The sequence below is a fragment of the Lipotes vexillifer genome, unplaced genomic scaffold (assembly GCF_000442215.2).
Source record: "Lipotes vexillifer unplaced genomic scaffold, Lipotes_vexillifer_v1.1 scaffold1378, whole genome shotgun sequence".
In the NCBI taxonomy this organism is placed as follows: domain Eukaryota; kingdom Metazoa; phylum Chordata; class Mammalia; order Artiodactyla; family Lipotidae; genus Lipotes; species Lipotes vexillifer.
The window spans coordinates 2,406,688-2,432,500 of NW_006775104.1; the positions used below are offsets into that span (position 1 = coordinate 2,406,688).

General features: G+C 41.3%; 1 protein-coding gene across 1 annotated transcript in view; it reads left to right on the forward strand.

The window, feature by feature from the left end:
• Positions 1-24,635, forward strand: part of PARP9 (poly(ADP-ribose) polymerase family member 9) — a 27,182-nt gene extending 2,547 nt beyond the window's left edge. The window contains exons 3-10 of the mRNA XM_007449703.1: positions 880-1,724; positions 3,751-3,978; positions 5,246-5,446; positions 8,697-8,760; positions 11,626-12,000; positions 15,733-15,869; positions 16,477-16,651; positions 24,265-24,635. Coding sequence (XP_007449765.1) covers positions 880-1,724; positions 3,751-3,978; positions 5,246-5,446; positions 8,697-8,760; positions 11,626-12,000; positions 15,733-15,869; positions 16,477-16,651; positions 24,265-24,635 — 2,396 coding nt within the window. The remainder of the gene's footprint in view (positions 1-879; positions 1,725-3,750; positions 3,979-5,245; positions 5,447-8,696; positions 8,761-11,625; positions 12,001-15,732; positions 15,870-16,476; positions 16,652-24,264) is intronic.
• The last annotated feature ends 1,178 nt before the right edge of the window (positions 24,636-25,813 follow it).

Sequence of the window (25,813 nt, forward strand, 5' to 3'; positions counted from 1 at the left end):
CCTGCATCGGCAGGCGGACTCTCAACCACTGCGCCACCAGGGAAGCCCAGCCAATCAGTTTTAATTCCACCAAAATCGCTCTACAAAACTAGAGTATGGTGGAGAATTGTTTACTGTCATATTGTCAGTGCTCCGCCCATGTGCTGGACTATGCCCCCAGGAGCATCCTTGACCAATGACTGATAAAAACTGGACAAATATCCCATCTCCTTTACCTCAGATATAATTCTGAGACACATGGTTTAAACTGTCCCCCTGTGGAGTTAAAGCTTCATTTGCTTTGAAACACCCCCTTTATTCATTTCTTTCCTTTCCCTGTCTCACTTTCCCACTCTCCTCTTCCCATCCCACACCCCTGGTGTTTTCTGGGTTAACCTCCCAAATAAACTTACACTCAAACCCCTGCCTCAGAATCAGCTTCTAGGAGAACCCAAGCCAAGATACTGACGAAGGCTAATGAGTTATGAATAAAGCCTCCACATATTTTTGACTCATAAGTAAGTCCTTTCTAATACTTGTGCCTTAAGCATGGGTCTTCCCAAACTTGCCATTTTTATGTAGATTTTTAAAATCTATGAGCCCTGATACGCACAATTTTAAACCACCATCATTGTATCATAGTAGCTACCACTTATTGAATATTTACTGTATGCCAGGCACACGACTAAGCACTTTATGGTGACTTACCATTGAAAACTCTTGGATATCTTTGGTCTAATTACAGGTCTAGGTGAGAGGGAGAATCAGGAAGGGGCCTAAGGAAGCTCGTCTTTCCTCTTGCACAGAAGCAGCTCAGTCTCCTGGTGTGAAGTAGAATTACCTCCTTTTCAAGGGGACGCTTGCTCATTTCTTTATTTTTTATCTTCTCTCCTTTTCCAGAGATTGATACTCTCAGAGAAAACTACAGTCGGCAAATTTCCATTAATCACAATGACTTCAAAATTTTAAAAAATAATGAGAGTCGGCTGTGGGAAGTCCTCCAGAATAAATTTAGCTGTATCTTTACCCTAGTTTCTCCAGCCCAGGAAGGTAACAGTGAGTCTCTACAAGTCTTCAGAAAAATGCTGGTGCCCAGGCTAGAGTTATCTGTCTGGAAGGATGACCTCACCAGACATGTTGTTGACGTTGTGGTGAATGCAGCCAATGAAGACCTCATTCATGGGGGAGGCCTGGCGCAGGCCCTTGTGAAAGTTGGCGGCCTTGAAATCCAAGAGGAGAGCAGAAGATATGTTTCCTTATATGGCAAAATTCCAACTGGTGACATAGCTATCACAGGAGCAGGGAAGCTTCCCTGCAAACTCATTATCCATGCTGTTGGGCCTCGATGGGGGTTAATGGATAGACAGGAATGTATCGATAAACTGCAAAGAGCCATTATAAATATTTTGAATTTTGTCAATAGTAATGGGTACACTGAGACAGTAGCGATTCCAGCCCTGAGCTCTGGGATTTTCCAGTTCCCTCTGGATTTGTGTACACAGGTCATTGTGGAAACTATCAAGTATTATTTCCAAAACATGCAGCTAGCCAATAATTTGAAAGAAATTCACCTGGTAAGCAATGAGGACCCTACTGTTGCTGCCTTTAAAACTGTTTCAGAAGTCATCCTAGGGAGGAACGAGCTGGGGTCCCGGGTGAGTCAAGAAGCCACCCACCTTTTCAATACTATGGTTGTGAACAACCTGACTCTCCAGATTGTCCAGGGCCACATTGAAATGCAGGAAGTAAGTCTTTGTTTTATTCTCTTGCACTGCCAAAGGGGATCCCTGAACTGTTTATTACCTGTCAAGTATGTTTTGAGCATATACTATTTCAAACATGGTTTAGAAGGCATCTTGTTAAGTAAGGTTAAGAGTATGGATTTCAGAGCCAGACCATTTGGATTTCAATACTAGCTTTGCCACTTACTAACTGGGTGACCTGAACCAAATTACTTTACCATTTGATCCTCAGTTTCCTCATCCGTAAAATAAGGATAATAATAGCACTTATATCTTAGAGTTGGAATCAATACACATAAACTGCTTAGAATAAAACTTGGCATGTGGTATTTATAATTATTATTGCCATTATTCTTAGGCACCATGAGGAAATAGAACAATCTTTGATTCTGAGGAACTTAAGATCTATTTTATTCTTTTTATGTAAAAAGATTCTCTATCTGGAAAATCTCGTTAGAGAGACAAACCATCTGAACATTTCTAAAGCAACCTAGCAATAATAAACAAAAAAGTCTTAATACAAAGTGAATTCGTATTTAAGAGTATATACATTTGTGACAAGAGTGGAGTGTAGTAGATCAGGAAGGATTACTTCAGAAGATGTGAGTTTTAAATCTGATCTCAAGTTATGATAGTTATGAATTGGCAGGAGAAGAGGCCTGGGTGGTTAGAATGACGGATCAGAGAGATACAGAGGAATTGACAGATCAAAAGTAGTAGGCTGGACCAGTCAGGAGACCTAAGCTGAGCTGGAAATCGTATTCTGAGTATATGGCTCTGTGCCAGGAGCTGTGGAGGATACAAAGTGTAACTTAGCATTTAGCCAGGGATCATAGGGCACAAAGGTGAGGACCCTGACAGGGAGGGGAGAGAGTCAGAGTAACAGTGAACCTAGGTATTTCTGGATTAGTGCAGCTTCTCTGCCAGGCAGAGAGTACCTCGAAGGTGTAAATCGTGGCTTGTTCATCTCTGTAGCCCTGGGGCTGGTCTCTGGTCTCGTGCAACTGGGTGTTCAACAAATTACTGATGAATAACTGAAGGGGGCAGCAGGGAGCAAGGGTTGCAGCAGAGGAAGAGAGAGAAAGAATGTAAGGCTATATTCTCTATTTTTCCTCTGGATCTGACTTTCCTATGGCCACAATCAAATAGACTTAATCACAAGTGAAAAAATGCCATTTATTGCCTGCAAGACAATTAGAAAGAAGACTGAGGGGACCCCATGAGATGAAATACTTACTTGATAAGTCATTAATATGCCAATTTAAAATTAAAGTGGAAACATCCTGGTTGAATAATGTATCCTTTTAACTAAAATTTTATTGTATTTAATTATTGCCGACACAAGGAACTTTAAAATTTGTAAAGGGTGCCAGTGCCCCCGACTTGCAAATTCTGATTTCACTTTCAAAGTGACACATTCATTAACATCCATGAGAAGTACCGAAGTTACCCCAAAAGGGAGCCAAAGCCATCAGGATGAATTAGGGGGATCTGGCGACCCCACCAAGAAGGAGGCCTATTTCCCTCCAAAGACTTTTTTGTCTCATTTGTGCTTTCTTTCACCATGTACTACTTACCTTAAAAAACACAAACTTTAGGGGATAGAAATTGCCTGAGAAATATTATTTCCACTCTGTAAGACAAAATGAAAATTCACAGAGAAACAGCAAAAAGTGATGACAGTGGGGCAGAGAGTGAAACCACTTATTGATAAAGCTTAAAACAAATCATAGAGAATGCTGTGAATCTGGGATATTGGGAGTATAAGCCAGCAAGGGGCTGACAGATGTTTGCAATAAAAATTGTATCATCTACGTACTTTACCTAATTTCTGACTAGGACAGACAGATTCATGGCAGTCAAATGATCCCGCTTTGGAAATTTTATATCCATTATTAAGTGATATTTCTGTGGATTTAGGATCTCCAAATGTATTTTTCAAAGCTCTTCAGGGAAATAAAGATTTAAATTGGTCATTTAAGAAAAAGTAATTTAACACTGAATCTTGTTCAATTTTTTCCCTTTTCAGACGAATGTAATTGTTAATTCTGCATATACATATGGTGGTCTTAGAGCTACATCTGTGTCAAAATCAATTCTACAAGCAGCAGGAGATGAAATAGAAAGGGAATTTAGCCAAAATATGACTAAAACACCACTAGATTCCCAGTTGGTCCTGGTCACAAAAGGATTTAAATTGCCCTGCAAATACGTATACCATGTGTTGTGGCCTTCAGAATGTTATAAACAAAAACTGGTAAGGTCAAAATAAATTTATCTTTCTGTATCTCCAGAGTCTATGTAGTCTGTTGAATTTCCATCCTGTCATTACATTCATGAAATGTTATTGTCAAGTGGAATAATCCCCATTCTCTAGTACTCCTGTGAATACCTGAAATACTAAACAGGTATTGTTGTCACAAGTTGTCTTAAGAAGTTTAATTTAAAATATCACCTAACCCATGTCTAAATTTTAAGTGGACATACCGCAAATAGACACAGAATCATCAGGGCTCCCTCAGTCTGCACACTTGTTCACTTCACTGCACCCAGTGACCCTGTAGGCCTTTTCCTACTGAGCCTGGGATTCAGCCTCTCCATATCTCCTGCCATCTGTTAAATTCCAGGAGGACCTGGGATCTCCCTTCCAATACCATTCCAGTCAAATCTATCGCCTGTGGTGTCTGTGCCTGTGGTGGAGCTTAGCTTTCTGCCTGACTCTACAACTGCGGGACGTAAATTACATGCATTGAATAGGGGGAACCTACTGACAAGTGGAGAGAGAGAAACTTAATCCCCTTTTCTACCTTTGTCTATCTGTATTTTGTCTCCATTTCTGGTCTTCTCTTGTTTAGAGAGCCCTCAAATCCCAAATTGGTCCTCCAGTGACTCTCTACCCCTCAGTTTTTACTACATTAGTAAAACCTTCCTACATTAGTATAACTAATATATATTAGTATAATTAGTATATGTAATTAGTATAATATATATTAGTATAATGTAGGAAGGTTATTAGATAACCTTCCCACATTAGTATTCAGTTTGAATGTTGAATGTTGAAACATTGATGGAAGTGTAAATCTGCCAAAAATAAATTATGTAACAGATCTTAATGACATTAAATAAATGTTGCTTTACTTACTTTAACCTTTACCTCCTTTTATTAAAGCTCTTTATGTTGACCCAGAAGTGGCAGGTAAGTGGGGATAAACTGAAGGTTGGCTCTCTAACCTGGGGAGAAGGCTACATAAACTGAGGGAAATCACGATGCTCAGACGTCCTGAATGGCACAAAATGGACCACTCAATTACTTCAGTTTCTCAGCCCTTTCATTTCTCATCATCTAACCTTATAGCTATAATGGGTCCCCTATGGAGTGGTACCTTTCCTGTTCTCTGAGGAGGGATGGACATGGCCCTGAGGAATAGTGGAGGCTGGCATTGTAAAATATGGGCAGGACTAAGGGGTAAGTGAAGTCTTATTTTTGACTCAAGGCTGATGTTGAATTTGTGTTTTTCTTGCAGACATTGGAAACTGCAATGAAGAAATGCTTGGAAAAATGCCTTGAGCTAAATATAACTTCCATTTCCTTTCCTGCCCTTGGGACTGGAATCTCTGAAGCGGCAGAGATTATGTTTAATGAAGTTTTAATATTTGCCAGGCACCATTTGCAACAATTAACTGTAAAGTTTGTGATCTTCCCAAAAGAACAGCAGTTATATAAGGTAAGTTAATGTCTTAGAAATGTACTTCTGTTCGTTTGTTCATTCATTCACTCAACAACATCTGTTTAGTATCTCCAGAGTAAGACATGGTGCCTGTTAAGTGCTGTACAGCATGGTGATGGTCTAACTTGGCAAAATTTAATTTTTATAAATTGCTCACTTCTGACCGAGTAAAGAATGTCATTGTACAGGCCACGTTAACCTCACTACCTAGCTTCTCTCTTGTCCTTTGTTGGCATTTATTCTTCCCTCTGCTCCTTAAAGGTAAGCAACCTCCTAGTTTTATGGGGTCCCCTACTCCTTCCCCTTCTCTTTCCCACCTCCCAGGCTGTCTCCATGTGGGTGGTTGCCATTTTCTCTCTCCCTACAAGGAAACAGACTTGTTCTATCTTGTTCTTTTCTGGAACAAGTGTAAAGGTTCTTATTCCTCTTGCTGCCTCACTAGACACAGGGAGGTTTGTAGTGTTTACTGATTTCCATTGCTGACGTCAAGCTATCCATGTTACATCACTGAAGAAGGAATTGGAAAGAGGTGTTCACGGTGGGGTCTCATGAGCCAGTGTAAGCCAGCTCCAGTACACCACTGTCTCATCCACAGCTGACCTGAAAGATTGGTGAATTACCCAGTGAAGCAGCTTACCTTCTTGACAAAATTAAACATCCTGTCATTCGAATGAAGTTCACCAGTTCCCCCGCCTGCCCCCAGCAGAGGACTGTTACTGGGCCCAGATAGGTGCCCTGAGTACATCTCTGGACTGTCCATAAAGCACCACATCCCTGTAAGAGGAATTAACCACAATTAGAAAAGAAGGCTCTCATTTTCTTCAACATACAAACAAAAATGGAAATGGTGGTTCAACAATACAGAAAAGATCAACCACAGTCTGAGGGCTCCCCCAGGGGCTAATAATAACAGTAGTTGCCGTGAGTTGCATCAGCCAGGTACTGTGCCAAGAAGAAGCTGTCTCTCTTCATTCTCCCCTCAGTCCCATGATGAAGCCACTATTGTCATCTCCATTTTACAAATGGGACCAGAGGTTAATATGTACACACCAATCCAGTGGCTGAGCCAAGATACCAACCTGTGTCTGTTGGTCTGACCCCAAAGCCTGCGTTCTGAACCACTAAGCAAAAACACAGAAAAAATAACTTGAAAGATGATACAGCTTTCAGTTTTGTAACTCAAAGGAGAAGATTATCTTACAAAGTAATTTGTTATACCCTGAACATTGACCATTCCTTCAGGCTTTTTTCAATGTTAACACTATGTTATATCCATGTGGAAGTATGACGTGCGCATACACATATGTATACACCTCTGGTCTTCTGCTAAGCACATCTTTTCTTCCTAAATAAGTCTTTCAATGAGGGGTGTATGTTCAGAAAGATCAGAGGGCAACTTACACAGTTCTTCACAGGGGGCATTACCTTGGCAAGGTCCCTACATTCCAGAAAATGGATTTGTCAGGCATCTGGAGTGGACCTGACTCAGGGAGACCAACCCATACTGAGCTCACAATAAAGTGATATTTATGTTCACACACTCATGAATTTCCAGTTCATGGATGACGATGAGTAAATAACTCCCCAGCTGACTGAAATACCGTTTTCACTAGTATTTCATGATGATAAGGGTCCTGGGTGCCACTGAGTATCTGTAAAAGGCAATGAACAGTCATTCATTTGTTTATTTAACAAATATGTATTGCATATCTACCTTGTGCCAGACATCACGTCTCAGAAAAAGGAACTCCTTACTAGGAACACTCCTCACATTCCTCACACGAGGTGTTAGTCATTCGTGGACAGAGCTGGAAAAACTGCCAAATTCTTGCCATTTGGATCTACTTTTCCAAACTACTTGCAGACTGTCTGCTTGTTATCCACACCCTCTATGTTATTGATACTGATTAAGTTACATTTTTCTTTCACATTCAGTTCAAAAGCCTTGCCTAAATGATTTCTAACCCTGTGACACATACTGACTTTTAAGTGACTTTGTAAGAGAACTGATTTTTATCCATGTTGTGTTTGGCAGCTGTTATTAGTCAGTTTATCAGCAGATAATGTTATGTTATTTGTTTTGGAAGGCAGGGAAGTCCCTCCCTGTTATGACCTCTCCAGGTACTAAATAAGCATGGTAAGATTGAGGGCTTTTTTGCTCTGCAAATAGCAGCTGCAAATATAATTTATGAAGAAAAAGTACTACAGGTTAAGAAACTTCATTATTAAAGTTCAGACGCAATGAAAAATGTAGTCTTTACATCATTATTTACCATCTTTTTCAATGAAGAATTACTGCCAATTGCATCAACTTTAAAGAAGGAAGACCCTGGGCATGGTGGTTCCAAACCCTAGGAGAGATGAGTTTTTTCAAATAGATACTATGTTAAAGGATCTACCTGGCAATATACATAAATCTTTGTGTGTAGACTGTCACATACTAATAATTATAACAATAGCTAACATATTGAATATTTACAATATGCTGGGTACAATTATAAGCACTTTACAGGAATTGATCATTTATTTAATCTACAAACAAAGCATGGTGTGCATATAACTTTTTTATTTTTTTAATTTTTTAAATTTTTTTAATTTTTATTTTTTTTGCTGTACGCGGGCTTCTCACTGTTGTGGCCTCTCCCGTTGCGGAGCACAGGCTCCGGACGCGCAGGCTCAGCGGCCATGGCTCACGGGCCCAGCCGCTCCGCGGCATGTGGGATCTTCCCGGATCGGGGCACGAACACATGTCCCCTGCATCGGCAGACGGACTCTCAACCACTGCGCCACCAGGGAAGCCCCATATAACTTTTTAAAATGAATTTGTTTTATTGATTACAAGAGCATCTTCCTCTGTTTGTCTTCTTCAGTGACATATCCACAGCTTTAGTTCAGTGCCTAATGTGCAATTAGCAGGGCATTAATATCTATGAATGAATGAATGAATGAATGATATTTTGCCTTGGGATGTACATTCTCATTTTTTGTATATGCCAGATTTTAAGGTGGTTTTTTTTTTTTCCCCCATTTTTCCTATACTGGTTTCCCCTACATGTTCTAATAGAGTGCAGTGCTGCACTTGCTGTTCCCGAGGACTTTCTTAAAGGCTGCTTTAGATTTGTGGCAGTGGAAATGGGGGATGAAAGAGTGGATGAGGTCAAGTATGTGAGTGTAGGTAGAGAGAGGGATTTTGATGACAGTGGCTAAAAGCCCCACTTAGGACTCTGCTCTGTTTTGCTTCTCGTAGGTTTTCAGCACTGAAATGGAAAAGAATAAGTTGAAGCTGCAGGGTCTCAACAATTACCCTGGTGGTGAGTAAGAAACTCACGGATCTAGAGTAAGAAACTCACGCATCTAGAGTAAGATCTAGAGTAAGAAAATCACGCATCTAGAGTAAGATCTAGAGTAAGAAACTCACGGATCTAGAGTAAGATCTAGAGTAAGAAACTCACGGATCTAGAAATAGAGTCATAGGCTCATTTTATTCTTGATCATCCGAACTAATGGAGGGGAGAAGATGAATAAATAAGCCAAACATGTTTCATTGTGCTCCTGCCTGGATACCAATGTGCTCTATACCTGACCATGATTCTATTTTTGCTCAGTCTAGTTTCATGATATGAACAGAGAGAAGCTAAGTTGAAGTAGGTAATCCACAGTGTGGGTAGTTCATTCACAAATGGATGTCTATATATTTTTTTTCATAAGCTTACTAAGCCAGTTACGCTTTCTGATTTGAATGGAGTGCCATCTAAATGGGGTTACTTATGAGTAATCATAGAAAATACATCTCAGTAATACCAGATAATAATAAGTGGATTAAACCAATGCTCCCCAAACCTGAGTAATCATTGGGATTGTGATGGAAACTTTAAAACAAACAAACAAACAAAAATATGTATGGCCCAACTCTACAGATTCTGATTCAGGAACTTTGGGTCTGGGCCAAACATGTATATTTTTCAATGCTTCCTCGTCAGTTTTGCTGCAGAACCAGGTCTGGGGATCACTGGACTAAACCAATCCTGGTTGCAGAAGGGTTAACTTTGTCTTATAACTCCATTCCTGTCGAGGAGTTTGAGTGGACTGAGATGGAACTGTGTCATGACAACTAGGGTGTGTACTTCTGAAATAGTCTTTTAATCCACAGTGTTCTATAGATGTTAAGAACACCAGACATTCAACCAGCAATAGAAACTATTAGGATATTTTCTATTAGGGTCGAAATGATTTGCTTATACCCTTTATTAGAAGAGTTCACTTTTGGACAGTCAGTGTCCAGCAGTGTTGGAAATGAAGAAGAGGGAACTTGAAGAGCTCTGGCCTGTGACTGCACCTCTTACGAGCCTATTTATCTATCTGTAAAATGGTGATAATGACAGATTGTTGTGAGGATAACTGGAGATTATGTATGTAAAAATGTTCTGTAAATTACAAAGCATTAAACAAATGCCAGGGGATAAATAACGAATGAGAGGATGGACAGACTCCCCAGGTGGCCTAGAAGAGGGAGAGATGCCCTTTGACTGGAAGGGAGCAAGAATGGCTTCATGGACAAGATGGTTCTAAGTTGCGCTTTGAGGATGGCAAGATTTTCAATGGCCAGAGTTGGTGGGGGTAGGGCACCCAAAGTGAAGAAAACTCACAGAAGCAAACAAATGCACTGCATGTTTGGGAAACCACAGCGACTCTAGGGAAGTTAGATAGGAGGAGTTTTAGGAGAGGATAATATGCAAGAGGAACATACAAATGTCCCTATATCATTAATCTGAAAAATGGGGCCAGGCGTTGCCATTTACTTCAGTAATTTTTGAGGACATCGATCAAGGAATTATAGTACAGGACAGTAACAGACATTAATAATGATTAATGATGATGATCTCAGATTATTAAGGAAAAGTTAAACTATTTTGGAAGGCAGGGAAGTATGTTTCTATTATAAGTATTTAACTAATAAATAGTTAAAGTGAATTATGTTTTGGTGCTAGAAGAGACTCCTTGAGTGTTTTCAATAATTTAGTTACCTAGAAGAACAACTCTTCTTTCCTAATAATGATGGATAAATGAAATATCACCATGCATTGTTTTTATTTTCTCCTAAAAATAATATAAGCTCCCAGGCAGAACAAGCGTTTTTTTAAAAAGTATGTCATCAGTATAAGAATCTCTGTCACTTCTTACTGTTGTCTAAAACTTTGGCTTTTATTGTTACCAGAGGGAGGCCATTCTCCCCCTCCTACTTTTAGGTATGTCCTGGTACTTTTTCATAGCTCCTGGTACCACCCAACTGCTATATCAGGGGAAAAGATGCTAATGACCACTACTGTCCTGAGATCACTCACTGGGAAGCAGAATTGTATGAGCACTGGAGTCAGGTTGCCCACACACCTACCAGCTCCCTGGCCACCACTTACAAGTCCTATAACTATGGGCATGTTACTTAATAACTTTCTGAATCAGTTTCCTCATTTGTAATATGGGTCCTACTAATAGTATGTATTTCATAGGATTGTGAGAATTGAATAAAATAATACATGTAAAGCACTTAGAATAATGCCTAGAAATATTAAGTGTTCAACTTACTTTTTCCCCTCAAAATATGTTTCTGAGATTTATCCGTATAGTTAAAGTTTACCCCTTTTCATTGCTATAATATTCCATTGTTTAGCAGCACTGAACTCCCAAGTGTTGGTTGTGGAGGTGCAAAATGTCCTGTCATATACAGATAAGATATAAAAAGGAATCCCAGGTAGTGAAATTATGGGTATTTCTTTGTTTCATTATACTATGATAATTTCCAATTTTTCAAAAATTGGCTTTATCTATGGCTTTCAGAGATATTTGATTTTAAACCTGGTGGTAACAAGAGTTTACGGAAAATCCCATTCAGCAAGAAATAATAGTTGGTTAGCATCCAGGATGAGATTACAAGGTGAACTCATCTGTAAATTGACAAATGCAACACAGCAGGGGCAAGACATGATAAGCTAAACTCTGTGTCCCCAAGGAGACTGTAAACTGTACATTTAGATTTTCTTTGTACCCAGCAAAGCTCTCAGAGATAGGTACTTAATTGAAGCTGCTACTGCTAAGGATGCTCAGGGCAAGCAGTGGCTATGGTGTTTTGTCCTGTACTGGTTTAAAACCCACCTGCTTTCTGTGGTTGCTTATGATAGTGTTTTCAGTCCCCCAGGGGACCAGAGAGAAGAGAGAAAATAGATTTCCTGTCCTCAATCTGATGGGATCCAATCAGGAAAAGATAGATGAGGCCCAAGCATGGATCCAGAGGATACTGACCCTCCAGGACTACCACATCATTGAGGATATGCATATCCTCTACCTCGGGAAAAAGAAACATAACTATTTGTCTGAGCTTCAGAAAACCTCATGGGTCTCTATCTCAGAGATTATCAGCCCGGGAAAAGCACATTTAGAGATTAAAGGAGCCCAGGCTGACCTCATTAAGGCAGTTATGAACATTGAACATATGCTGTGTGAAGTTCAAGAGGAAATGGCAAGAAAAAAGGAGCGAGTCCTTTGGAGCTTGTCAGGTGAGTAACTTTCAATTAAGTTGGAAAGTCAGCCCTTCCAACTTTTGGGTGTGAGCGTGCATGTGTGTAAGTGCGTGAGAGATAGAATGGAAGAGGAGAGAGAGCAAACTATGCTGGGTCTGTTAGGCCATAACTTTTATAACCGTTTTTTGGCTCTTTCTACCAGCAGGGTTAATTATTAGTAAATGAAAACACACATACACACACACGATTGGGTTTACTGATGATGACATGGATTGCCTAAGAGGCAATTATGAGGAAAGCCCAGGATAACCCAAGACCAGGCTCTAGGGAAAAAAAGTACAGCCCTAATTCTGCAGATGGAGCATTCAAATGCAGATACATTCCACTTAATTCATTTCTTTAATTGAGTTTTATTGCAATTATTTATTGCTGACAGTGTTAGGAGCCCTAAAATTACTTTGAGCCTTCCCACCAGAGTAAATTTCATTGGTACTGTGAGGTCCACTCAAGTATCACTCATTCAATGGGGCAAAATCCATCGGGATGACTCTGGGAATTTGGGTCTGCAGAGATCCTTTTAACTTAGCCCTAGAGCTAATTGGGAGATCATACCATTGAAAATACTGCCTTGGGAAATTGAGGCTTATTTCTTTCATTTATTCAACTAATGTGTATTGCATCCATGTTATGTGAAGCATTGTGCTAGGTGCTTGGGATACAGTGATAAGATGAACATTGTTCCCACTCAAAATCTAACTGGGGGGCTTCCCTGGTGGCGCAGTGGTTGAGAGTCCGCCTGCCGATGCAGGGGACGTGGGTTCGTGCCCCGGTCCGGGAAGATCCCACATGCTGCGGAGCGGCTGGGCCCTTGAGCCCTGGCTGCTGAGCCCGGGCATCTGGAGCCTGTGCTCTGCAACGGGAGAGGCCACAACAGTGAGTGGCCCGTGTACTGCAAAAAAAAAAAAAAAAAAAAATCTAACTGGGGAAACTGAAAGGTAAGCAGGTTAGCTATGAACAGGAAGGTGAAAGTGCTCTGGAAACAACTAGGTGAGGCACCTAACCCAGACTTGGGAGGTAAGGGGAAAGCTTCTCAGAGGAAGTGTCACAAATGGAGAAGTGAAGTATAGGTAGGAGTTAGTAAGGCAAAGAAAGAAACTTTCAAGAAATCAGACCATAGCTGGGCCTAGGTTATGCAAGACTTTATAAATCACATGAAAGTATTCAGAGTTTTTCTTGAAACAAGTGGAGAGCCTTGAATGATTTTAAGCAAAGACAAGGTCAGACTTGTATTTTAGAAAGATCACTGGTTGTAACATGGAGAGTGACTTTAGTGCAAAAATTCAGATGTAAAACTTCAGAGAACGTCTTATTTTCACCATGTATTTGTAAAAATAGTTCAGGCAGATATGGTCGAAGTGAGTGGGAGTTTGCAATAAATGTTGTATCCATAGTCCACAGAAAACCCAATGTCAAAAAACATGGACAAAAATAATACTCAAGAATGAGACCCAAGATTATGATTTCTACTTAGCTCTTAAAACATAGTGAATGTGGGTCTTTAAACTGACATTGACACTTCTCAAGAGAACAAGGTAGAAAATAACACTGATGGCCTGTAAAGCTTGTGGCATTACTTTAACTGCATTCGTAAAGTTGGCCCATTCTCCTAGCTGTTGGCAATTTAGTCATGTTAAATCCCTTGCTCTGCTGCAAGGTGGCATTTTTTGGCAGTTGATGACTAAGCATATTATTCTACAGCAGCGTTTCAGAGGTTCATAGAGACTCACCCCCTCTTAATCAGGTTAAGATCTACATTAACAAAATGGGTAATTTTTTTGTGTGTGTTATGTGGGCCTCTCACTGTTGTGGCCTCTCCCGTTGTGGAGCACAGGCTCCGGACACGCAGGCCCAGCGGCCATGGCTCACGGACCCAGCCGCTCCGCGGCATGCGGGATCCTCCCGGACCGGGGCACGAACCCACGTCCCCTGCATTGGCAGAAGGACTCTCAACCACTGCGCCACCGGGCAAGCCCAAAATGGGTAATTTTGAAATTAGTTATTACTACAGGGAGCATCAGCTATCCACCAGAACAGTATGTTTTAAATAATAGAAGTTAGGCATATGCTCCTCTTTTATGGTTCTCCTTCCTGGTGAGTGTTTCTGATGGCAGGACTTCATGGATCTTTGAGTTTCCGGTGCCCAGCTCAGTGCCTGGCATGTAATAGGAGCTCAGTAAATGTTTGCTGAACTCAAGAGAACTGAACTCTAATACTATACTTTATAAATGTGAGCTATTGCTCTCCAGATTTAATTTACAGTCTCTTTGAAATGTCTTGGCTTTGGTGTTCCTCTGCTATGGAGTTATGTTCCTCCTGCTTTCCTGCTTTCCAGATTTACAACTTGGCCCTCTATAAGTTTCTCTGAATTTATCATCGGCTTTTTGTGGTTAAATTGAGCCCACTCAATTAGATAATGTGCTAGGGATTAGGTCATTTTAGTATACTTGGTCTTAAGTCAAATGGAAAGTAAACTGAAAGAAAAGAAGCCTTTTTTGGTGTTTTCATATGTCCATCTGTGTATTTAGTCCAGTAAGGAGCTCCTTTGGGCAATAAAAGGTTGTCCCTTGAATGTAAAATAGGAAAGAAGTTAAGGAAGGAAAGAAGGAAGAAAAAGAGGGAAAAGGAAGGAAGGGAGGAAAGACATGACACCGCAAACTATTAATCTCCAAATTTTGTTCTTCTTGGTTGGGTGGCCTATGAATAACATATTTACTAAATATTCTGCCTTGCCCCTTACAGAAAGCACTGGTGAAAGCCAGGTTTATAATCTTGGATCTGTACTTATTAGCTTTGTGATATTGAGCAAGTCACTTAACTTCTCTGAGTTTCAATTTCCCTATTTGTAAAACTGTGTTAATTATTTCAGTGGTGGTTTGTAATACCCAAATGAGGCAGAGATACAAAACAGTTTTAAAAACTTTGAAGTATTACATAAATGTCATACCATTTTCCATCACCCCTTAACATTTTCTTCTGCTTATGTTTTTTGTTGACTGGCATCCTGGCTAGAAATACAAACATTTCCTACTAGCGATACAACTATATATCATCATTACAGCATTGATGGGGGGAGTATATATTAATGCTCTTTTTTCTCTTATCCCCTCAGCTTCATAATCCAAATCATCTGAGGACAAATTTATTTATTTATTTATTTATTTATTTATTTATTCTGTGAGAGATTCTGCCTCCCATGGGATGTAACTTTTTTTCTTGAGCTCGATTATTTTATTTATTTATTTATTTATTTATTTGCCCGCACCCCACGGCATCTGGAACTTCCTGGACCAGGGAACAAACCTGAGCCCCCTGCAGTGGAAGTGTGGAGTCTTAACCACTGGACCACCAAGGAAGTCCTGAGGACAAATTTATTAACCCCCTATTTTATCCTATGACTTCTCATGGTATTATAGCTGTCCTTGCATGTCCTAAACATATGAGGCATATAAGTTAAACTGCTTATATATTCCTCCAAATTTTTATAATTTGTTTCATTTAATTTCTGTTTATTTATTTATTTACTTATTTGGCCATGTGGCACGGCTTGCAGGATCTTAGTTCCGAGACCAGGGATCGAACTCAGGCCCCAGCAGTGAAAGCACTGAGTCCTAACCACTGGACCACCAGGGAATTCCCTCATTTAATTTCCTTACAAACCTTTCCCTCTCACAGAGCACTGAGACAAAGTTTTATGTTACTCATTTTCAGGGCAGCAGACTGATCAGCAACCAGAAAACCAGAATCAAATGAAGGAAAATGCATTTTTGAAATGCCTAAAGCTTTCAACTCGAGAAATTCAGGATCAAAAGAAACAGTTTGAAGACTGTGGTTTGTGGGTTATAAAGGTATACTTAATTAAGGGAAGAATTTGACTTATCTGCTATCACTTGGTTCTACAGCCAAAAGAAGAACTCCCCTGCTAATATCTCTAAGCTCAATGATCTGGAATCCTAGGAATTAGTCTGAAAGGAGGGCAGGGATGGGCAGGTATGAGAGGTATAATTGGAATCAAGTGGTAGAAATGATGTCAGGATGTACAGAAGCATAGACCAAGACTCAGAGATAAGCTATCTGCCTATCTTGACGCAAAATAAAAGAAACGCAATAGCATTTATCACACTTATAATTATTTACCTATTTTTAGCTCTCACTAAACTATGAGCTTTAAGAGGGCAAAGACTGTGTCTGCAGTTGACCATTTCATTACCAGCAATCACACAGTGATTGCTCAGGGAATTTTTATCGAAGTAGGGACAGGGAATTTTGAAGAGATAGAAGTCAAAATAGGAGAGGGTTGGGGCCAGGAGAGACTCTCAGCAACTTTGTATGAAAAGCAAATCACATGCAAAGTCATATGCACATAAGTGCCTTTATTTTTGAAGCAGAGTAGCAGGCAATTTAAGTAGCAGTTCTCCAGTTTCTTTTTCAGTTTTTCATTTCCTTGGGCTGTAGGTGGAGAAGATAGACAATGCACTTCTCATGGCTGCCTTCCAAAGAAGGAAGAAAATGATGGAAGAGAGAACCCGTGGGAAACCTGTGAGCCACAGGTTGTTTCAGCAAGTCCCACACCAGTTCTGCAAAATGGTATGCAGAGTCGGCTTTCACAGAATGTACTCCGTGCCCTGCGGTAGGTGTCAGTCCCTCATAATCGGGGTTACTCTATGTGGGAATTGGTGAGCAGACATCAACAGATGACTCACCACTAACAGCATTTGTTGCTTTGGTAAGGGGGTCATTTACAACTGGGATTTAGTGGTAAAGTTATTTGGAAAGGGTCATATTTAAAATTTTTCCTTCACGTATACTGTGGCTGGTGGCTTTTATGTTGATGAAAGTGTTTGCAGTAAGAGCTACAGTTCACTGTTTTTCCCCTTTCTGTGTTTGTGTCCTATCTGCAGAGAGCACCCTGGAGCTTTTTTTTTCTTCTTATCTCAACGAAATTATTATCAACACTACCAAACAATCTTCCTCCCTTAATTAAAAGAGCATTTTCCTGAATATAATAAAGTTGGTCCTTTTTCTTTTTTTTTTTGCGGTACGTGGGCCTCTCACTGTTGTGGCCTCTCCCGTTGCGGGGCACAGGCTCCGGACGCGCAGGCTCAGCAGCCATGGCTCAAGGGCCCAGCCGCTCCGCGGCATGTGGGATCTTCCCGGACCGGGGCACGAACCCACGTCCCCTGCATCGGCAGGCGGACTCTCAACCACTGCGCCACCAGGGAAGCCCTGGTCTTTTCTCTTCCATCCTCTTCATTTCCAGTAGCTGCCAGCGAATGAACTAGGCATCACCTCAGTTATGGGGGTTCTACGTGTAGTAGCTTCTATGTCTCAGTTGTACAAAAATATTGCATACTTTACTGCTATATTTTCTCTTTTAAATCTCTCCATAAGAAGCTAAGAAGTTTAGTAATCATCATGGAGGATACTAGCGAGGCAGCTTGGTGTTGCCTGGTCCATTAAATATGTCGCTTTTGATCTTCACCTTTCAAATACATAGCATGATCCTTGCTGCAGAGCCTACTCCAAGGCTTGATTTGTGGAAAGCAAAGGGCCTGGAAATCATCTCTTTGCCCCAGAGAAAACATAAGCAATACCCAGGGTAAAAACTGGACCTGAACAATTTTTCACCTGGGGGTAAAAATTGATAAATGAATCCCCACCAAGAAGTCTTGGAGTGTAACCAAGAAAGTGATGATCAGTATGATCCTTTCACTGGCAAAATCTTAAAAATTCACGACTTCCATTTGCTCCTAAACCCATTGTAACTGGCATCTCTGCACTCTACCCCTGCCCCTTCTATTTCGACTTAAACTACTCTAAGAACATCACAATCCTCATATTTTTCAAATCCAGCGAGTGCCGTCTTTTCAGTTCTGTGGTAGACACTGCTAATTGCCTACCCAACATCTGTGCACATATTTCTTCCCCAAGTAGCTAAGACACACACCATCCTCCCAAGGAAGACTGTCCCAAAGTCTCATCTTAGCTTATCATTAGCCTCAAGTCCAGACAGTACTTTCTTAAAGCTTAGAGGCAAGGTAATTGTCCTAATACATTCATTACACAATGATATTAGAGGGAGCAGGAAAACCGCAATAGAAACTCCCAGTTCGAAAGGGGAGAAAGGAAAACACACAAGTCACTGGTCTATACCACTAACCACGTGCTGCTGGACCGGTATAGTATTCTATTCTGGGAGTGGAGTAAGACCTTTGTTTTGCACTCTGGGAAAAATCTTCCTTACGTATTGCTGCCCTTGGTTATTTCTAGGTGAACTGCCTACCAGGGGTCTATGGATTGCCCTAGGGATCTAGAATGCTCCCAGGCTACTGATAGCTGGACTTGTAGTTTTTTTCAGCCATACGATTCCTTTAAAAACTAAGCAGCATGAGGCCTGTTTGTTTCTGGTCATGTTTGTGTCTTTTTAACCCAGCCAAATATCTTGTCTCCATCTAGTCTTTAAGCCTCAAGATTCTGGTCTTTTACCTACTGGCCTCTGTGCTCTGCCCACTTCCCTAGCCATTAGCTTAACAGCTACTGCCTTGAGGGAATTCAGGCAATTCAGACTCAGTGGGGAGATAATACTCATAATGTGACCTGTGCCAATGTGTCTGGTGAGAACGTTTAACTGAACGTGCCTGAGAAACCCTGGAGACATCAGTTTTGTCACCACTGAGCAACTCATTTTTTTTAACCTAGTTTTCATTTGGAGTGTAAAGGCTCCTGGCTTTTTCACACCTGCATGGTTCCAAATTATGGGACTCTCAGTAAACTTAGATGCCATGTGTTGGTAGAGGGGGCTTCTATTAACAAAGCTTTATTTATTTTTTTCTATCTTTCTTGCATTCTAGCCAGTTCTATTCTGAATTCATCTCTTGCTTGTAAGACTTGGATGAATGCAGCAAGAATGTGCCTGCATGCTTGCAGTTTCTTTATTGGATTCATTCATTCATTCCATAAGTATTTATTGAAAACCATTCTAAGAGTCAGGCCCTGTGCTATGTGGGAGGGATACAACGGTGAAACAAAATAGAGTTCCTGCCCTTATAATTTATAATCTAGTGAGTCCATCTGTTGTCCTTTTTTTAAATATTGGTATTTTCTGGAGTTCTGAAGGAACCTTCGCTCTTTTTCCTCTACAATGTCCCCCCGCGTGATTATACCCCATGACTTCAACTCCTACCTCTATGGTGATGACTTGCAAATTTGTAACTCTAACCCCCTACGTTTCTCCGGACCTGCAGGCCCATATTTCTGTCTTTTGGACTTCTCTACCTAGATGTCCCATAGCCACCTCAAACTGAATGCTTTTCTTGGCCATACTTTTCCTTAAGAAAGGGGATCCCCCCACCCCACCTCCCATATTCATTAAACTGGCTAATACCCCCATCCATCTACCAGGTCTCCTAGGCTGGAAACTTTATCATCCTCCATTCCTTCCTTTCTCTCACTCTCATATTGAGGCAGTCATGCAGTTCTAGTGATTCTCAATAAAATTCTCAGTCCAGACTTACCTCTCTGTTCCTACTGCTTTAGTTCATCTTCCCCTAAGCCTAGACCATTACCTGGTCCTTTCCTTGCCTCAAAACCATCTGACCCGTCCTTTACTCTGCTACCAGAATTAGCATGCTAAAAAGTTACACGCCCATTTAACATCTGCATTTTTAGTTGCCTACAAGGTAAAAAACCCAAACTCCTTAGCAGAGTATTTAAGGCCTTGGACCCACGTTATTTCACCAGCTTATCGCTTACTATATTCCTCAACACACTAGCTGTGAACTTCTTAGAGCTTCCTAAATACGTGCTGTATGCTTTCATGCCTCTGTGCCTTTCCATGTGGAATGCCTTCTGTCCTCACCCTTTCTAGTCCTGCGAACTCCTCTTCCTTCTTCAAGATATAGTTCAAATGGCATCTCCTGTTTGACACCTTCTGCAGCTCCTGCAGGCCCAGCAATTTGCTTCCCTGTGTGCTCCTGTACTTCCTTCATTGCTTTGTTACATCTGTAAATCTAACAAGTACAAAAATTTACAGTCCCACACATCTCAGGTGTGGGACTTGTTTTCTTTATGGTTCTATAACTGAACTTTAGCTTTCATGCACCCATGTCCACAGATATGGAAAACTCCATCTTGACAGTTCAGGATGAACTCAGTCATTTTCAGAGTTTTCTTAGTCCATTTGGGTTGGTTTTTAAAAAATATTTATTTATTTATTTATTTATTTATTTATTTAGCTGCATCTGGTCTTAGTTGCGGCATGTGGGATCTTTTAGTTGCAGCATGCGAACTCTTAGTTGTGGCATGTGGGATCTAGTTCCCTGACCAGGGATTGAACCCAGGCCCCCTGCATTGGGAGCACGGAGTCTTAGCTGCTGGACCACCAGGGAAGTCCCCATTTGGTGTTTAAACTCAGTTCCTGCAAGGCTTTGCCCTTTCTTCTCCTAATATCCTTGAGATTGCTCTAGATGGTAGACAGGCATTGTGGGGAGGGTGGTCTAGCTTATGGCCCCCCATCTGTCCTCTGCCCCCAGTGTCCTCTGGTAGGTAAGCCACCCTGGGCTTTGGTTATTAGCACCTTCCCAGACTTAAATTTCCAACGCCCTTTGCTCTTAGGTAGTGTCTACACAGGCTGCTCTGTTTTTCATGCCGGGGGAAATCGTTTCCTGGCCAGGTCTGTGCGCCTCCTGCAGCACAGGAAACTTTTGAGTGTGCTCATCCTCCAAGTTGAAATGCGGGCTCTTGAGGGGGGCTGTCCTCACCTGTTCTGGACATCTTCCCAGCTATTGCTACTTTCCACTCAAGTGCCAGGCTGGGTGAGGGGCTGCACTCAGCGGGGTCAGGCAATGGTCCCTTCTGCTGTGGAAGTCCCCCCAGTTTCTCTGAGATTTCTATTATTCTGCTCCATCTTGGTTCCCAGGGCTCTTTCAAGGGAGTGAGGCAGTAAAGTAAGCAAGTTCTCAGAGTCCCCAAGAGTTCTAGTCATGTCCTCTCTGATTCTTCTCTTACTACCAGGTAGAAGGAAAAACTTTTATCTTTCTTTTTTAAATTAACTTATTTATTTATTTAGTTTTGGCTGAGTTGGGTCTTTGTTGCTGCGTGCAGGCTTTCTCTAGTTGCAGCGAGCAGGGGCTACTCTTTGTTGTGGCGTGCAGGCTTCTCATTGCGGTGGCTTCTCTTGTTGCGGAGAACGGGCTCTAGGCGTGCGGGCTTCAGTAGTTGTGGCACGTGGCCACAGTAGTTGTGGCTCGCGGGCTCTGGAGCACAGGCTCAGTAGTTGTGGTGCACAGGCTTAATTGCTCCACAGCATGTGGGATCTTCCAGGACCAGGGCTCGAACCCGTGTCCCCTGCATTGACAGGCGGATTCTTAACCACTGCGCCACCACAGAAGCCCAAAACTTTTATCTTGAAGTGAGAAAACTGCTTTAGAATATCTTGTATTCTTTCCTCTCTCATATATGGTATAAACTCCATGCTCTAAATTCTTCAGGCTTTTAGCCTTTTGGTTCAAAAAAACCTCCTTTTTCTCTCTCAGAAAACCTAACTCTGAAAGCCAGACTTTTATGACTATATTCTCTGCTTGATTAAAAATAATTTTGTTATTTATGTATACATACATGTATATATCATATATATGTATATTCAATTGAGTTTGTTCTAAATTTTATTCTTTTTGCCTCTGAGGTGATAAGTAGCAAGAACTCAATGGGTAGAGGAACGAGGAGCAAGAAGAAACCCCCAAAAAAGAAATCTTTGAATTTGATCTCAAAATATTTTCTTGCCACATAAAATTGTACTGTATTTTATCTGTTTACATGTGGGGAGTTCTCTTTGTGAACATGTCTTAGCCACTTTTGAAGCTCAAGTCCATCATGGTAGCCACTGGCCACATGTGGATATTGAGCACTTAAAATGTGGTTAATCTGAATTGAGATGTGCTGTGAGTATCAAATACAGACTGGATTTTAAAGACCACTGCCAAAGGAAAGAAAAAATATCTCAGTAATTTTTATGTTGATTACATGTTGAAATGATAACATTTTAGATATAATAGGTTAAAAAATATATTATTAATTTTACCTTTTTTAATGCAGCGACTAGAAAATTTTAAATTACATATGTGGCTTCCATTACATTTCTTTTTTTTTTTTTGCGGTACGCGGGCCTCTCACTGTTGTGGTCTCTCCCGTTGCGGAGCACAGGCTCCGGACGCGCAGGCTCAGCGGCCATGGCTCACGGGCCCAGCCGCTCCGCGGCATGTGGGATCTTCCCAGACCAGGGCACGAACCCGTGTCCCCTGCATCAGCAGGCAGACTCTCAACTACTGCGCCACCAGGGAAGCCCTCCATTACACTTCTATTGTTCAGTGCTGCTCTAGAACCTGAAACAGTGTTTGGTTATGTCCCAAGTAAATGTAAAGAAAGAGAGAGGGAAGAATGGAAGGGAAGGAGGGAGAGAGAATATGGCTTCAAAGAAGTTTTCATTTTTTTCCCCCTCTAAGTAGGGGTAGAGAGGGCATTAAGCAGGAATTATTACCTTGAGGACCAGAGTTTGGCCCTCAGCTTCCTGGGAGTTCTTAATATTCCAGAGAAGAGAAGACAGATGACAAGCATATGTATCAGTGTGGAGAATACTCATTTCCAGTGGTTGGAATAGGGCACATCCTCCTTGTATCACAGTATTAAGGATGCCTGATGAATGGAAAACTTCCTGGTGAGCATGGACCTAGATCAAAAGCATGTAGAAATTCTCTGTGGGCTATTTTGCCAGGCTCATGTTCTGGGTGATCACTGCCTATTTCTGTTGGCCCCAGCCTTCATGCTGCTTCTCAGTGGTTCCCTGCACCCCACTGACCTGCTCTGGGACTGGCCCCAAGCCTGATAGCCATTCTCAGTGTCCATGGCCCCACTGATGCCGCCCCCAAACCAGGACCTGTCTATGTGTATGGATGCAGAGTTCCCAGGTTACAGGCCACTGTGGGCTGGGGTGTAGGGAGGGGAGAACATGGACCAGAGCCTAGACTGTTCTAGGCTCAGTCCAGCCTTAGGAGTCTTTCTGTGACAGGGTTCATTCAGTAACTGCCTCAGGGCTTGGTCTGAAGTCAGGCTGAGGGGTTGGGATGTGACGGGGTCGGCCTCCAACTGTGGCTGAGGTTCAGGGAGCTGGACACACCTTTTCTTTCTCTAATATTCAGCCATGCTCTCTAACAGACAGGCAGGGTTTTAGTGCCCCGCATTGTGTCCAGGCCCAGGACACTAGCTCATACCCAGTAAAGTGACTTCAAGCCTCAGATCTAGAGAGGTTTCTGTTCCTCACTGGGGTGTGTCTCAAGGGCCAGAACTAATGGGGCAGGTGAATGATTATATGGAGTGATTTCAGGGACACCAGGGAAGCTGCTAGAACCCTCTAAATGCTCCTTCTATCTGTCTGGTCAATACTGACATCCCTCAGTTAGAGATTCATCTATTTGGATTAGCTTTTGGAACAGGGAAAAATCCCTAGACTAAGCGCCAGTAGATGAGGAACCAAGTCTCATCTTTGCCTCCTATTTGAGGTTGGTATTACCACACCTATCCCTGCCCCACAGTAGAGAATATCCCTCTAGTAACCAGATGTCTGTGTCCCCAAAATCCAGAGTGTCTCCTCCTGAACAATGTAGCATGCACACTAACGTTACTTCATATGCTCAGCATTCCTCTTATTTTGACATATTTTTCTTGTAATGCTGTCCATGAATTGGGAAGACACTTTGCCTTTCTTACATGCTTTTTTCACTAGCTCTATTCTCAAGAGTTCTAGACATATCCTTATTTGTAGCTTATAGAAGTCAGGCCATGTTCTAATAGAAACAGAACCTTCCCTACGTTATGCTGTCTTTATTAGCTGCTCGGCTGGTAAGTTGACAAGTCATACTCTCACTGAACCTCAGATTTTTCATGCTATATGGAGATCCTACCCAAATCACGTATTAATTGAAGATAATCAATGTAAAAATGCTTTGTAAATCATAGACTCCTCTATAAACTCTAATGGTGTATTAAGATGTAAGCTATCATTATTTTCATGATATTAGTGTTAATTTGCCACAAGTGAACAACTTTGGGTGTCTTTGCTACAGACACAGGGACTTGAGAGCAGGAAGTGGTGATTATTTGGAGGACTAGGAAGTGAATACATTTTAGTACCCAAACAGGCAATGTGATTTGTCAGATCATAATAATCTTTAATTTTTTTTCTCTTATCAGACCCAAAATATGGAGCTGGAATATACTTCACCAAGAACCTCAAAAACATAGCACACCAGATCAAGAAAACATCTGCCACAGATAAGCTGATCTATGTGTTTGAGGCTGAAGTACTCACAGGCTCCTTCTGCAAGGGTCATCAGTTAAATATTGTTCCCCCACCATTGCATCCTGGAGCCGTAGATTGCCATGACAGTGTGGTTGACAATGTTTCCAGCCCTGAAACCTTTGTCGTTTTTAGTGACACACAGGCTGTGCCCCAGTATTTGTGGACTTGCATCCAAGATCATGTACAGGATTACTCAGGACAAATGATGCTGTCTCCACAGCAGCCTTGGAGGAAACTCTCAAGTGGCAGCTCTGTTGATTAACCTCCACATCATTTTAACAACAGGTATGACCTTCCTTTGGAGGAACTAACCAAATAATGACCATCAGTGACTCAAAGAGTGGTTTGAATATGTCAAATAAACTATCATCTTAGCGCCTTCATCTTTGTCTTCCTCTCTTGGGGTTGGGGTGGGTAGATAACAACTAAAACACTCTTAGGACCTCTCCCTCTCCTTCAAGTTGTCCTTTTATCTTCTTTACCATAGGCAATAGCAAAAATGTTTTACATGTAATGAAGAGATTTTCCAGTATATAATCCAATCCTTTTATTTTGTAAAATGATGATAGTGTAACATATTAAGATGGCAAGATGATTTTAGATTTTCCAGAGAATCTTATAAAGTGCTTTATATATCAAAATAAATCACCTATGTCAAAGTAACTGGCTCTGAAAATTATGTGTAAAATGAACTTATTTGCAGTGGAAGGACACCAGACGGCCAATATTCTACTGCTACCCCTTTTGGATTCAGCTATTTCAAGTAATGCCACTCAGGCACCATGAGGCTAAATTATTAATTCACCAAATATATCTTGGTCACCAGATGTTATGTGTTTCAGTCACTTTCTCGGCGCTGGGGATACGATGCTGGACAAGACAAATGTCTTCCTAAAGCTTTCAGCGGAAATAATCAGAAAGGCAGCTATGGACAACTTAACAAGTGTGACTCGGTATAACAAAAGAGGAATTACAGACTCTTTGGAAAAATTTAAGGAGGAGAAGTATAAATTAATCTGGGGTTGGGAGGAAGCCCTTTTAAAAAACAGTGAAACTCAAGTTGAGACCTGAAGAATTTTTAAGATAGGCGAATTAGGAACGCAGCACATTGGGAACACAGTTGGAAGAGTATTCTGTGCAGAGAGCTCTTAAAAAGGCTGAATCTACTGTGACTGTGGCCATATTTAACTTCAGATTTCTGCAATGTAGTGGCCAGCTAATCTCAGCGTGCATCTCTTTCCTATTCTGAAATCAATCTCTCTCTATACTTCCAAACTTCCCTGACCTTCACATCCTCAACCTGTTGTCTAGAATACTTCCTCCTCCTCATCTTACCTTAGCCAGCATTCTTCATCTTAAAAGAAGCATGTTTATTGTCTCATATGTTACTGCCCTCGAATATGGGCAAGAGGAGTCCCGCCTTGGACTTCTGGTTTGAGA